The sequence below is a fragment of the Chamaea fasciata genome, unplaced genomic scaffold (genome assembly GCF_029207755.1).
Source record: "Chamaea fasciata isolate MVZ Bird 193981 ecotype frontalis unplaced genomic scaffold, bChaFas1.0.hap1 SCAF_41, whole genome shotgun sequence".
Lineage (NCBI taxonomy): Eukaryota > Metazoa > Chordata > Aves > Passeriformes > Sylviidae > Chamaea > Chamaea fasciata.
Genome location: NW_027094126.1, coordinates 145802 through 159548, shown reverse-complemented (window position 1 = coordinate 159548; position 13747 = coordinate 145802). Strand labels below are relative to the sequence as shown.

The 13747-nt window shown below is 58.3% G+C and overlaps 2 protein-coding genes and 2 non-coding genes across 6 annotated transcripts; all 4 read left to right on the top strand.

Annotated features, from left to right (window-relative positions):
- Nucleotides 1–1335: 1335 nt before the first annotated feature.
- On the top strand, nt 1336–9481 carry PTGES3 (prostaglandin E synthase 3). Of its 3 annotated transcripts, none has more exons than XM_066207527.1 (8): nt 1336–1418; nt 6424–6537; nt 6633–6702; nt 7131–7229; nt 7422–7511; nt 7689–7751; nt 8120–8144; nt 8585–9481. In XM_066207527.1, coding segments are annotated over exons 1-8 (483 nt in total). In that variant the 5' UTR covers nt 1336–1416; the 3' UTR covers nt 8605–9481. The 3 variants fall into 3 exon arrangements, with proteins under 3 accessions (XP_066063624.1, XP_066063622.1, XP_066063623.1); XM_066207525.1 differs by lacking the exon at nt 1336–1418 and adding an exon at nt 1695–1813; XM_066207526.1 differs by lacking the exon at nt 1336–1418 and adding an exon at nt 2020–2129.
- A 742-nt stretch (nt 9482–10223) lies between these two features.
- ATP5F1B (ATP synthase F1 subunit beta) lies at nt 10224–13621 on the top strand. Its single transcript, XM_066207454.1, has 10 exons — nt 10224–10389; nt 10941–11123; nt 11435–11609; nt 11762–11883; nt 12125–12309; nt 12421–12579; nt 12651–12773; nt 12860–13072; nt 13160–13361; nt 13438–13621. Exons 1-10 carry the CDS (start codon nt 10245–10247, stop codon nt 13533–13535), a joined length of 1605 nt encoding a protein of 534 aa, XP_066063551.1. The 5' UTR covers nt 10224–10244; the 3' UTR covers nt 13536–13621.
- Nucleotides 11169–11242, top strand: LOC136303877 (small nucleolar RNA SNORD59). Its single transcript, XR_010724295.1, has one exon. It is a non-coding gene; the product is annotated as a small nucleolar RNA SNORD59 (small nucleolar RNA).
- On the top strand, nt 11973–12047 carry LOC136303876 (small nucleolar RNA SNORD59). Its single transcript, XR_010724294.1, has one exon. It is a non-coding gene; the product is annotated as a small nucleolar RNA SNORD59 (small nucleolar RNA).
- Nucleotides 13622–13747: the final 126 nt, after the last annotated feature.

Genomic DNA, 13747 nt, shown 5'->3' with positions numbered 1-13747 from the left:
TCTCTGTGGTGCTTTGCTGCCCGCCCTTCCCTGCAAGTCGTGGCCCCAGGGTGGAGCCTTCCTCCCGGGAAGATCCCGGCGCCGATACCCCGTCCTGGAACACCACCTGCCCGTTCCCTCCTTTCCTTCCTGTCCCAGAGCCTGGCTGGACATGAGCCCAGGTCAGCCTCAGTCAGCTGCAGGGTCACCCCTTCATCCCCTCAAGGTTCCCTTCAGGGGGGCTCCTCACTTCCCTGCAGCAGGCAGGAATGGGGAATCATGGATGAGGGAAAGGCTGTGGATGTGGGATGTGGACTCCAGTAAAAGCCTTTGGGACAGGTGCACTCCTTGGGGTTCAAACCTGGCTGGTGGCTGGGCCCACAGGGTGGTGGGGAACTGGGCTGTATCCAGGTGGTGGCCACGTCAGGGACAGCCCTGTGTCATGTCTTTATCCATGATCTGGGTGAGGGGATCGAGGGCTTCGTTTGTGCATGACACCAGCTTGGATGGGATATTGATCACTGGAAGGTACGAAGCTCTGCAGGGCCATCTGGACAGGATGGATCCATGGGCTGAGGCCAATGGGGCAACAAGGCACCACCAACCCCATGGAACACTCCATGTTGGGGGAAGAGGGGCTGGAAAGCTGGGAAAGGCCCTGGGGGTGCTGGTGCCAGCACCTGGACACAAGCCCAGGTGTGCCCAGGATGGCAGCTGGGCTGTCCCAGCCATGGGGCCAGGGATTGTCCCCCCGTGCTGGCACTGCTGAGGCCCCTCCAGTGCTGGGTCCAGCTCTGAGACATTGAGGGGTCACAGAGACCTTGAGGGGCTGGAGCGTGGCCAGAGCTGGGGAAGGGCTGGAGCAGCAGCAGAAGGGTCTGGAGAAGTCCTGGGGGGGCTGGGAAAGGGGCTCAGCCTGGAGGAGCCTCAGGAGGGACCTTTTCACCCCACAACTCCCTGACGGGAGAGTGGAGCCGGGTGGGGTCGGGCTCTGCTCCCAGGGAACAGCAGCACAAGGACATTGGGGGGTCCCGGGGTCCCCCAGCCCGCTCCGCACGCCCCCCAAATCACCGGGCCGCACTGCGCATGCGCGGCGAGAAGCTGCTGGAAGGGCAGCGGGCGGGGGCGCGCGCGGGGCGGGGGCGCGCGCCGGGGGGAGCCGCGCACGCGCGGTTGGCGGCGGCGGGAGGAGGCGGCGCGCGCGGGGCGCGGGGATTTTGCTGCGTCACCACGGGCCGAGCGCGCGCGGGGCATTGTGGGAGCGAGGCCGCGCCGAGCCCCGAGCCCGCCCGGAGCCACCGGAGCCGCCGCCGGAACCCCCGGAGCCCTCCCGGCCACCGCCCGACCGCCACCGCGCCGCCCGCACGGCCCGCGACACCGCCCGGAGCCCGAGCCGCAAGCCCGCAGGAGCGCCCGCCACAGCCGTCGCCATCCGCCATGTGAGGCCCGGGGGTGGGAGCGGCGCGGGCAAGGCCCCGCCAGGCCCCGCCGGGCCGCGGGGACCGCCCCGGTACCGCCGAGCGCGGGCTTCCGCCGCCTGCTGACCTTGGGCGGCCCCGCCGCCGCGCCGGTAGGCCCGGCCCCGGTTATCGGGTGGGCCCGGCTCCGGTTACCGGGTGAGGGCGTAGCGCCCCGGCTCGGCCGCCGGTCCCGGTTACCGGCTCGGTCCCGGTGTACCGCGATGCGGGCGGGATCGATCTCCCGTCCCTTCTACGGGCTGCGCGGAATGAATGGGGCTGCGGGGGGTGTTCGGGGGGTGTCGCGCCTTTCTCGGTGTGTCCGTGGCCTCCCGCGTCCGCCGAACGGTGGCGGCTGAAACCGCGGAGAGCTCCCGGTAAGTAACGCGTGGAAGCATCCAGAGCGTACAGGCGAGCAAAATCTCTTTGTAAACTTCCAATTTTTCCACGTAAAATCCATCCCTGGCTTTGGCGCTGTCCCTGAAAGTGTCCAAGGCCGGGCTGGACAGGGCTCGGAACAGCCCGGTCTGGTGGAAGGTGGTGTGTGGAACGAGACGGACTTTAAGGTCCTTTCCAACCCAAACCATTCCAGAATTCCATGGAAAACCGAGGAATAGCCAAAAGGCCCGTCAGGGAGGGTGGAAGCACGTGGAAACCCCCGGGGCAGCCGTGGTGCTGCTCTGCCCGGTGCAGGTGAGCTGCTGGATCTCCTCTCCACGTGCATGCCGAGGTGGAATCCCGCGCTCCCAGGGAGCCCTAATTAACCTCCTCCCTTGGAATTCTCCCGGGGGTCGCTTCAGTGACCCAAAACCAGCTCGGGGAAGAGCTCTGCTCGACGTGAGCGTTCCCCTCGCGGTGCTGAGGAAAGAAGAGCCAGAGTTTTCCCGTGTGAAGGGTGATACTCGAGAGGGGAAAAACTGGCTGGGAAAGAAGAGCCGCAGGGCAGCATTCCCACATTCTCCAGGGGCAGGACAAGGGGGAAATGGCTTCCAACGGCCAGACAGCAGGGTTAGGTGGGATACTGGGGGAAAAATTTCCTCCCTCTGAGGGCGGTGAGGCGCTGGAATGGATTTTCCAGAGGACGCCCCATCCCTTGGAGGTGTCCAAGGCCGGGTTGGACAGGGCTTGGAGCAGCCTGGGATGGTTGGAGGGCTCCCTGCACATGGCGGGGGGGGGAGCATGATTGAGCTTCAAGGTCCATTCCAGCCCAAACCATTCCATGACTCGGTGACCTCCACATGTCTGGCTGGAAGGACTGGAGGCAGCAGCACTTCCTGAGGTTCTGTTTTGTCAGGAATGCAGCCTGAGGACAGCATTAACCTTTGAGGACCGGTGCTTTTTAATCCCTTGTCCTTAGCCAGGCTTTTACTTTCGTTCTGAAACCCTGAACAGTGCAGGTGCTTCATCTTAACGTGAGTGAAAGTGAGATAAGTTGGAGGGGTTGATCAAGTTGGAGGGGTTTTTTTTTGTGTGATTTCTGTAGATTTCATCATCCTGAAACTGCAGCGCTGCTGCATCTGCATAGAATCACTTAAAATCTAAAATCTAGGTGTTTTTTAATGAAAAAAGTGCCTTTCCAGGGTGTATAAATGAAAGGAATAGTCATTTTGTAAAACAGGTTTTATTGCTGTCTGGGAGGGGAAAATCTTGTTGAGGATCTGTCTCCTGCAGCATCCTTGAGCTGTCAGGATACTTCCAGCAGACAAAGATGGGATTCCATAGGCACAGGGTACAGACAGAGAACACCAGAACAGGTTTGGAAACTTCCTCAATGCCACAAACGGGGAAGATTTGAGATTCCACTGGTGGGTTCAGCGTGTCAGAAGCTGCTGCTGTGCCAGAGACCAGGATATACCCAGGGATATCCAACAGAGCCCCCGTGGGTCAGGCAGAGCCTTGAGGGCTCTGTGATAAAGGTGAGCCTCCACGTTGCCCATCAGTGCTGCTGGGAAGCTTCTAGAACCTGTTCCACAGCGCTGGAATAACGATTGCCATCAGAATGGAAGAGCCAGAGGAGCTGGGGCTGCTCAGGAAGTCCCCAAAACACACAGGTGGATGGGAAAGAGGAAATCCTCACCGGAATGGAGCGCTGGGAGCCACCTAGGATGGCAGCACGTTTTAAATTCCCTTTCCCAAATCCCAAGGGGGTGCTGGATAACCAAAACGCTCTTGGGCAGGCAGGAGGCCAAAATCACCCTCGGGATATGGGTGAGCAGGGTGGAGCTGTGCAACAGGTGGTGGGTCAGTGCCTGTGAGAGGAGATTTTCCGTGGGTGTGTGGGAACACTGGGAGCACGTGCACGGCTCCCCACGGGCTGCTGCTGCCTGTGGTTGTCTCCTGGGAATCTCCGTGTGGGCAGGAGACAAAAAAGCAGCTGCGGCTTCCGACTCTCCCGGCGTGTCCTGCGTTACTGGTTGGGAACGGGTGAGTCCTGACTGAAGCTCACTGGGAGGTTTCCCTCCTGCCTTTGGGAGGTTGAGATTGGAAAAGCAGATAAAAGGGAGGAGAGGCGGCTCCGGCGCATTCCGAGCACGCTCGGGGTGAACTCCCGGCAAAGCAGCGCGGGTTTAGGTTCAGAAAAGTGAGTTATGGTTGAGTAAAACTTTGCTGGGATCTCGCTGCTCTGCAGCTCAGATGTGTGTGTGTGTTTGTGTCTGTGTGTGTGTGTTGCCTTGAGCTGAGTGGCATTTCTGGAAGTGCCTCGTGTTCTGTTGGTGCCTCAAATCCCCGATCCTGGCGGAGATGCCGAGGTCACGGCCGGGAGCGTGCAGCTCCCTGGGAAGGCTGGAGATGTCTCCATTGACATTGAGAGCTGGGAAGTGTTAACACCATTCAGCCCCTGCGTCATCCGGGCAGGGACACTGAGAGATTTCTGTTGGATAATGGAGCTGGAGCAACGTTCCAAGTGGCCCACGCTGGGGGGGTTTTGTCTCCCAGCACAGAGGGAGCAGAGCAGGGCCTTTCTCATCCTCCTTTCCTCTTCAGTCTTCCATTCTCCGTTAAAAGAGGAAGTCTGTGTCCAAGAAAGGTTTAAAAACACAGTAAGAAAATTGCTGCTCTGCTGCTGCACTTCACCTGAATCAGGTGATAATTAACATTTCCCTGAAATGCTGCTACGAGGGGAAGCATCACGCCTGGAACATCTGAAACTCGAGGCTGAATTCAGAATCTATGTGTTTTTATGCTCTTGGAAATTAAATCCTTGGACAGTGATCTCTGCACAGGTGTTGGGGCTGCCCAAGGCCTTGTGGCCATTTTGCTGCCTTTCCCTGAGCTGGCACCAGTGTTTGCAGGACCTGTGGCACTGGGGGAACTCAGAGGTGGCTGGTTTGATGTTCAGCTGGAGCTGAGCTGTGCCAGGGTTGGGTTCATGCCTAGGAAATGTGGATGGGAGCAGTAGGAGCCTTTGGGTGAGTCCCTTTGTTAAATGTGCCTCAGCTCGATGCCAACAATTACTTGATGAGCAGGTGAGTCAAAGTCTTGATCTGGAAGTTTAACAAAGGTCACCTTAATAAGTGGTCTGAAAAGTTGGGGTTTTTTTTGGTCAGATCCTGGCTTAGAGAGCAGCACAAAGGGTCTCACCTTGGTGAGGTGGCAGCTGCTGTCACAGGCCACATCACTGCAGCTGCTTTAGATCCTTGTCCAGCTCAGAGCCTTCCACCTCATCCCACTGCAGGTCCCTGCATGGGCATCAGCTGGGAAAAAAATTCCTCCCTGTGAGGGTGGTGAGGCCCAGGAATGGCAGATAAAGGGGGAATGGTTAAAGAGGAGATTAGGATGGGATACTGGGATGAAATACCTTCCTGTGAGGCTGGTGAGGCCCTGGAATGGCAGATAAAGGGGGAATGGTTAAAGAGGAGATTAGGATGGGATATTGGGATGAAATACCTTCCTGTGAGGCTGGTGAGGCCCTGGAATGGCAGATAAAGGGGGAATGGTTAAAGAGGAGATTAGGATGGGATACTGGGATGAAATACCTTCCTGTGATGCTGGTGGGGCCCTGGAATGGATTTCCCAGAGGATTCCTCATCCCTGGAAGTGTCCAAGGCCAGATTGGGGAACAACCTGAACTAGTGAAAGGTGTCCCTGCCATGGCAGGGGGTGGCACTGGCTGAACTTTAGGGTCCCTCCCAACCATTCCACGACTGATCTTGGGAAGACAAACGAGCGTAAGGAACACCCCGTGGCCTCTGTGCCTTAGCAACAGCCCTGCTGGGAGGCCTTTTGGTTCTCCTGGAATGCAGGCGTTCCCTGGGCTCGGCCTGGGTTGCCAGGGAAGGGCTGGAGGGGGGGGAGGAGGTGTCTGAGCCCAGCCAGGTGGTTTTCCCCGCTCCAGGGAGCACGGAGCGTTGCAGGTGAGTTCCGCGGGGTGGAACTGCAAACACAGGACGTGGTTCAGAGCTCTGTGGCTTTCCCAGCTCTCCTGGACATGCCGTTGGCATCTTGTGCAAAGAGGCAGAAGAATTCCAAAGTGCATGGGAGTCCCAGTGTGAGTACTTGATGGTTTTAAGGAGGTTGGAGCAGTGATTCTCCAGCCTGTGCTGGCTTAATTGGGTCTTAATCGTTGCAAATCCGTTTTTTATTGTATCAATACCCCCAAAAAAAAGGGAGTTCTTTTAGTAGTTTTACCTCAGGTTTTAACTCTTCGTGTGACAAAAACTGCTCTGAAGTCTGCCCATGCAGCTGTTGGAGGTGTTGGAGCTTCTGCCACAGTCTGTAGTAGCTCATCTTGAAGTTTATCAGAATTTTGATCTGCTGAAACGTTTATTTCAGTCTCAGGTTTCAGTGGCTCCTCCCAGGAGCTTTCTGGGGGCGTCACACACCGAATGCATCGTTCCTTTTTATTCCCGCTCTCTCTTTTCAGCTTTAAGCACCTTTAAAGAACAACAGTAAGCTCAAAATGCAGGTTTTAAAGCGCAAAAAGTAGTTCTTTTTGTTGGATTTCGTGGTGAAAATCAATGCCCTTGTGTCCCTGCTGTGCCCACAGGCAGCCTGCCTCTGCAAAGTGGTACGACCGGAGGGACTACGTCTTTATTGAGTTCTGTGTCGAAGACAGCAAAGATGTAAATGTAAATTTTGAAAAGTCCAAACTCACGTTCAGGTGAGTAACTCAAGCCTAGGGAGGGCTGAGGAGAAGCAGAGTTTGTCCTACGAGATGTTTTTGGGCTAAACACCCATTTATTTTTTCTCTTGCAGTTGTCTTGGAGGAAGCGATAACTTTAAACATTTAAATGAAATCGATCTTTTTAATAATATCGATCCAAATGTGAGTATCCTCCTGACTCTTCCTGAGTTCTTGATGCTGGTGAGGGGCTGGCACAGGTTGTCCAGAGAAATTGCAGATGTTCCATCCCTGGAAGTGTTCAAGTCCGTGTTTGGAGCAACCTGGGCCAGGGGAAGATGTCCCTGGCCATGGCAGGGCTTTGGAATTTGGTTTTTAATGTCCTTTCCAACCTAAACCATCCCGTGATTCTGAGATCCTAAAAAATACCACCTGTTCTTTAGGCTGCTCCCCAGATTTTGGGAATATTACTCCTTAGAACGTAAAAGCTCAAAGTCAGATCCAGGAAAGCTTCTCTGGGTGGTATTTTCCAGGACAAGGAATAAGGGAAGAGATGGAGATAAAGGTGGGGTGTCAGCAGTTCCTGCTGAAGGTCATCCTGATGGTACTAATGGATATTTGGTCTTTTTCAGGAATCAAAGCATAAAAGAACAGACAGATCCATCTTGTGTTGTTTACGAAAAGGAGAGTCTGGTCAGGCATGGCCAAGGTTAACAAAAGAGAGGGCAAAGGTGGGTCTGGGCATTTGCTGCCTCCCCTGGCTTTTAATTTAGTGAATATTTGGGTCATGTTCAAATTCTGGAAAAGTTTTGGGTCACTTTCCTGCTCCTGATCCCACGGTAGCACTGTTCTAACTGACAGCCAGTCACTTCTTTGTCCTTAAATAATTCCTTGTCCTTAAATAACTCCTGGTGTTGGTGCAGCTCAACTGGCTCAGCGTGGACTTCAACAACTGGAAAGACTGGGAAGATGATTCAGATGAAGACATGTCCAATTTTGATCGCTTTTCTGAGGTAGGGAGCAACGAATTCCTAAATCTGAGGGGGGTTTTTTTACACCATCACTTTGTAATTCCTGCATGGGGGCAACTGATCTCTTGAAGCAAGGGGGGGGCTGTTGGTTTAGGACTGGTTTGGGGCAAGAGGGGGGTTGGATTCACCCCAAAATGTGGCTGTTCTGTCTCTGAGCAGATGATGAACAACATGGGAGGAGACGACGACGTAGACTTGCCAGAAGTAGATGGGGCAGATGATGTGAGTATGTGGGTGTAATAAAACACCTGCAGGGCTGGCTCAGAAGTCCTGCACTCACCCCTCAGCACTGAAAAAAGCTTTAATAGCCCCAAACCTTGTTTGCACAGGTGGTGTCACCTGGAGAGGCCACTTCCCTGTCCTCTCAGCGGTGCAGAGGGTGCTGGGGACACCAGTTTGGTGTCTGTGTCACTCTGCAGTGACTGGGGTGTCATTGTGGGTCTGCAGTGAGGCCAGACCGAGCTCACTGAGTCCTCTGGAACCTAGAGTTCCTCAAAAATCCAGATTTGGGAACTGCAGCTCTTTGCTGGTGGGGAGGGTGGTAGAGGACCTGCCTACTCCACTTAAAGGTTGTTTGTTCTCCTTTCCAGGACTCACCAGACAGTGATGATGAAAGTAAGTTGTTGTTTTTGTTGTTGTTCTCCCCTCGCACACCTGCTGAAGGCTCCGAGCCGGCCCCAGGCAGAGCAGGCAGATGTTCATCCTGGCCTCCAGCTAAAGCCAGCCCTGGGAGACAAATCTAATCTGGGAAAGCCTCTCCATGCAAGCCCCAAATACCAGTTTGACCTTCCCAGGCAGCTGCAGTCCCAGGGAGGCTTTGGCTTTAGGAGCAGCACGTGCTCAGGGTGGTTCTGGCATGGCGTTCCCTTGGGAAGAGCCAGGGGGGAGGGCAGAGGCCCCAAACTGCCCTGTGACCTCCCTGGTTGGAGGCCAGGTCGTCTTGCTCGTGTCCCTTGTGACATAATAGTACCCTGGGAGTTTTTAAAAACCAACCAAGCAAAACACAAAACCCACAAACCAGTCCCAAAGCCACTAATTCTCTCTTTTCCCTCTAGAAATGCCGGATCTGGAGTAAGGCAAACTGTCGTCTTCAGGGTTTTGGGGAAAGAAGTTCATCACAACATTTCATAATTGAGATAAGAATTCCTGAGTTGATAGCCCTAAAGGGAGATCCTGCATCCTTTAACCCATTTTCAGTCCATTTTAAATGGCTTCACTGATGGTAGGTGTGTCCCATGGCACGGGGCGGTCTTAAAGCCAGGAGAGGCAATAACGTTATGCATGAACCGTTTTCCAGACTTCCAAAAACAGCAACAACAACAAAAAAACCAACCAAACCAACTCAATTGAGGTGTAGGCAATCCGTTCAGAACAGTCGCAATAAAGTTTACAGAGCCTCCTTGCCTCGTAGCAGATAAAAATTACGATGGGAGAACCCTGAATTAACGCTGAGTGGTAAACGAGCATTTCCCCCCCGTCCTCTTCCATGGCCTGAAATTCTCCATTTGTACTGGGAACAAAAACTCTTTGTCATTGGCTCCCCAAATTCAGCAGGCGAGGCGCTTCCCCTCTGTGGTGTCTTCAGGTCTGTTCCACTTAAAAAAAAAAAAAAAAAAAAGTTTGTATGGAAAAGGAAACTTCAACAAATTCTCCTCGTTTTTGGTGTTCGCCCCCCGAGCCGCGACCGGTGCCGGCGGCCGGAGCCTGCCCCTGGTCCCGTGTGACCCCAAACCTTTCCACCTCCTCGCCCGGGGTGCGAGTGGCTGTACATTGTTGCTTGTCAATCTGTACATTTAGACCAAATCGTATTTGCACTGTGGGTTTGGCAGCAAGTGACAGACCGTGGGGCGCGCGGGCGCCTGCGAACCGGGCTGAAAAACCTCAATTTATGTTCAGAGCAGCTGGGATTTTTTTAAATGTCTGCATTCTTTCTAATAAACTGTTGAAGACTCCCTGGCTCTCCTTCGGCCTGGGCCCTGTGCATTCCTCACCTCGGCAGGGGCGGGTGGGGTCAGTGGGGTGGGATCCCCTTTTATGGGGGGTACTTGGGGTGGGATTCCCATCGCCTTGGCAGGCACTGGGGGGTGGGATCCCCTCCCATTAGGGACAAGAGTGGTCAGTGGGGCAGGTTCTCCCCTGGGGAAGAAGGAGGAGTTTTGGTATCTGGAGGACAGCAGGAACTGGTGCTGCGGGGTCACCCCGGTGTGGAGCTGTCCCTGGGGGCACTGCAGTGACACCCGGGGCGTCAGGCGGACATGGTGTCTGGGCGGGGCCGTGCTGTGACCCTTGGCCGTGCGGGGCGGACACTGGCCCGGTGAGGGACGGCCCCGCGGGTAGAGCAGAAACGCCAACGAGGTGGAGGTGGGCGCGTCACGGGCCCGGTGCGGCCTCGGCCGCGGTCACGGCGCCCGCCCAAGGACAAGCGCGGGACACGTGCGCCGCCACTTCCGCTGACCTTCGGCCGGGGCACGCCCCTTCCCACCACGCCGCCCTATCAACCGGCAGCGAGTTTTGATTGATAGATCCAAAACCCAATCGCGAGGAGGCGCAGAGCGGGCGCCGCCTGGGTGTGACCAATGGGAGCGCGAATTCGCCCGGCGCCTCTCGGCGGGACAGCCAATGGGCGCGCGGTGCGGCGGTGACGCGGGACTCGGTGGCCCCGCCCCGCGGGGGCCGTGAGGGGCGGGCGAGACGCGGGGCTCAGTCGGCGCCGCCATGTTGGGGCTCGCGGGTCGTTCCGCCGCCGCCGCCGCCGCCGCCGCGGCCCGGCCGCTGCTGCCCCGCGGGGCCGCCCCGGGCCGGGATCTCCTCCCGCTTCTCCTCGGCCGCGGGGCCGCCCCGGCCGTCGCCGTCGGGGCGCGTGAGTGCGGGGCGGGCCGGGGTCACCTTGGGGCCCGCGCGGGCGGGGGACGCGGGGTGCCGGTGGTCAGGCCCCCGTTACCGGGATGGGGTGGGGTGTGCCAAGCGGGCCGGGCGAGGGGATGGGCTGCGGCAGAGGAGCAGCGGCCCTGCGGGATGGGCGTGGGGGCACTCAGGGGCTGCAGGAAATGCGGGTGAATCGGGGGTGGGGATTCAGGGGGTCCTTAGTGCGCTGAGGGAAGGGGGTTCGGAGGGTCCTGAGGGGGCGCAGGGGCTACGGGTGTACCCGGAGTAGGGTGCAGGTCCTGTGGGTATTAAGAAGGGACCCTGGGTGCATCAAGAGAGGGGGTCAGGGGTGCACCCAGCGGGGTGTGGGCATCCAGAGTGCGCTGAGGAAGGGGATCCAGGGGGTCCTGGGTGCACCGAAGGAGGTTCGGGGGTCTCGGGCACAGCCCAAGGCCTGCAGGGCAGCCCCATCTCCGCACCCCCAAGGCCCCCGGAGCCCGGAGCTGCCCTGCCCCGGCCGACCTTGACTCGTCCCTCTCCCCCCAGGACGGGACTATGCCGCCCAGGCAGCCCCTGCCGCCAAGGCCGGCTCCACCACCGGCCGCATCGTGGCCGTCATCGGCGCCGTGGTGGACGTGCAGTTCGACGAGGGGCTGCCCCCCATCCTGAACGCCCTTGAGGTGCAGGGCAGGGAGACGCGGCTGGTGTTGGAGGTGGCTCAGCACCTGGGTGAGCAGCTGGCACGGGGAAGGAGGGGACGGGGAGGGGGGGGATTCTCCTGTGATGATGTTTCCAATGACTTTCGTTCTCCTGAGCTTGCTGAAGCCACGGATTTCAATCTGAGGAGGAGGAAAATGGTTGCCCGAAGGCTGTGGCTGCAGGGCTCAGTTTTCCTCAGGGCTATTTTATTCCTGCTGCTACTCTTGGTCCTTCTGCCAGCAGAATGTTCCCTTGGCAGGGCCTGGGGAAGGCACCAGCAGCTGTCCCCAGAGTCAACCTGAGGACACTGTGGTGACTGTGCTGTCCTTGGGCCTGGGCAGGGGAGAACACCGTGCGCACCATTGCCATGGACGGGACGGAAGGGCTGGTGAGGGGACAGAAGGTGCTGGACTCTGGTGCTCCCATCCGCATTCCCGTGGGCCCCGAGACCCTGGGCAGGATCATGAATGTAATTGGGGAACCCATCGACGAGAGGGGCCCCATCAAGACCAAACAGTGAGTGATGTGGGGCTGGAGGACGCAGCAGGTGTGAGCAGGGAAGTGGCTCTGGCTCTCCTGGGTGACAGTGGGGACTGTCCCCTGCCAGCCCCCGGCCTGGGCGGGTCAGAGCAGCTGCCCACCCCCTTCCTCTCCTCTTCCTGCTCCAGGTTTGCTGCTATCCACGCCGAGGCCCCTGAGTTCGTGGAGATGAGTGTCGAGCAGGAGATCCTGGTGACAGGGATCAAGGTCGTGGATCTGCTGGCTCCCTACGCCAAGGGTGGCAAAATTGGTACGTGACCCCCGGAGCAGGGCTGGGTCTGGAGAGTGGGCTCCTGATGGTCCCTCTGGGACTTCCAAGAGTTCCTCTGTGGAACTTTTCCTTCACTGATGATTCACTCCATGACTTTCGTTCTCCTGAGCTTGCTGAAGCAACGCTTTTTGTATCTGAGGAGGAAAGAGCTAAAGGGAGACCGTGGGGGCAGCCAGGCTGGCTTGGGGCTGAGCACAACCCTTATTTCCCCCCCTCCCAGGTTTGTTTGGCGGTGCTGGTGTCGGCAAGACTGTGCTGATCATGGAGCTGATCAACAACGTGGCCAAGGCCCACGGTGGTTACTCAGTGTTCGCCGGTGTGGGCGAGAGGACCCGCGAGGGCAACGACTTGTACCACGAGATGATCGAGTCTGGGGTCATCAACCTGAAAGATGCCACTTCCAAGGTGTGCAGAGACCTTGAGGGGGTGCTGGCTCCCCTGGGGAGCCTCTGGGTCCCTTGACGTCGTGGCAGGCGTGGCAGTGACAGCGTGCTGACCCCAGGGTCCCACCCGCAGGTCGCCCTGGTCTACGGGCAGATGAACGAGCCCCCGGGTGCCCGTGCCAGGGTGGCCCTGACGGGGCTGACGGTGGCCGAGTACTTCAGGGACCAGGAGGGTCAGGACGTGCTGCTCTTCATCGACAACATCTTCCGCTTCACCCAGGCCGGCTCCGAGGTGTGTGCTGGGCACGGGGGGCTGCACCTGTCCCCCACCTGCACAGCCCCTCACGCTCTGTCCCCTCACAGGTGTCAGCCCTGCTGGGCAGAATCCCCTCGGCTGTGGGCTACCAGCCCACGCTGGCCACTGACATGGGCACCATGCAGGAGCGCATCACCACCACACGCAAGGGCTCCATCACCTCCGTGCAGGTGAGGGCGGAAGCAGTCCCAGGGTCCTGCAGGGGGACTGTGTCACCTGCCTGGGACCGACTGTCCCCTCCCCTCTGTGTCCCCAGGCTATTTATGTGCCGGCTGACGACTTGACTGACCCTGCGCCCGCCACCACCTTTGCCCACTTGGACGCCACCACGGTGTTGTCCCGCGCCATCGCTGAGCTGGGCATCTACCCGGCCGTGGACCCCCTGGACTCCACCTCCCGTATCATGGACCCCAACATCGTGGGGCCCGAGCACTACGACGTGGCTCGTGGTGTGCAGAAGATCCTGCAGGTGAGGGGGCTGGAGCAGCCCCTCTCTGTGGGCTGCTGGGGTGGGGGGTCAGCACTGACCACTCACCTCCTGTGTCCCCCTCCCCAGGACTACAAGTCACTGCAGGACATCATCGCCATCCTGGGCATGGATGAGTTGTCCGAGGAGGACAAACTGACCGTGGCCCGTGCCCGTAAGATCCAGAGGTTCCTGTCCCAGCCCTTCCAGGTGGCCGAGGTCTTCACCGGCCACATGGGCAAGTTGGTGCCACTGAAGGAGACCATCAAGGGCTTCAAGCAGATCCTGGCAGGTGAGGTAGCCCCCGGGGGTCCTGGGGGAGCCCAGCTGGGCCTCCCACTCCCCCCTGACACGGTGTGTCCCCCCAGGTGAATATGACCACCTGCCTGAGCAGGCTTTCTACATGGTGGGGCCCATCGAGGAGGCAGTGGCCAAGGCAGAGAAGCTGGCAGAGGAACACGCCTGAGCCCCCCCGACCACCCTCACCCCCGGCTCCGCTGGGGCCGGACCCCCAGTATTTAACATTTCCAATAAAACATCGGTGAAAACGTTCCCAGGCTTTGTGTGCTGTGGCTCTCAGGGGGCTGGAGGGATCAAAGTCCTGTGAGCCCTCCAGCCTTGGGGATCCCCCTGGCCCCAGGATCCTCTCCACGGGGGGATTGTGCTGGCTTCTATCTC

Coding starts and splice junctions, on each gene's coding strand:
- PTGES3 (XM_066207525.1), top strand. CDS start 1,710: ATGGGGCTGCGGGGGGTGTTCGGGGGGTGTCGCGCCTTTCTCGGTGTG. Junction 7,512..7,688: donor ATTTTGATCGCTTTTCTGAG/GTAGGGAGCAAC, acceptor GTCTCTGAGCAG/ATGATGAACAACATGGGAGG. Junction 8,145..8,584: donor ACCAGACAGTGATGATGAAA/GTAAGTTGTTGT, acceptor TTTTCCCTCTAG/AAATGCCGGATCTGGAGTAA.
- ATP5F1B (XM_066207454.1), top strand. CDS start 10,245: ATGTTGGGGCTCGCGGGTCGTTCCGCCGCCGCCGCCGCCGCCGCCGCG. Junction 12,580..12,650: donor TCACCCAGGCCGGCTCCGAG/GTGTGTGCTGGG, acceptor GTCCCCTCACAG/GTGTCAGCCCTGCTGGGCAG. Junction 12,774..12,859: donor GCTCCATCACCTCCGTGCAG/GTGAGGGCGGAA, acceptor CTGTGTCCCCAG/GCTATTTATGTGCCGGCTGA.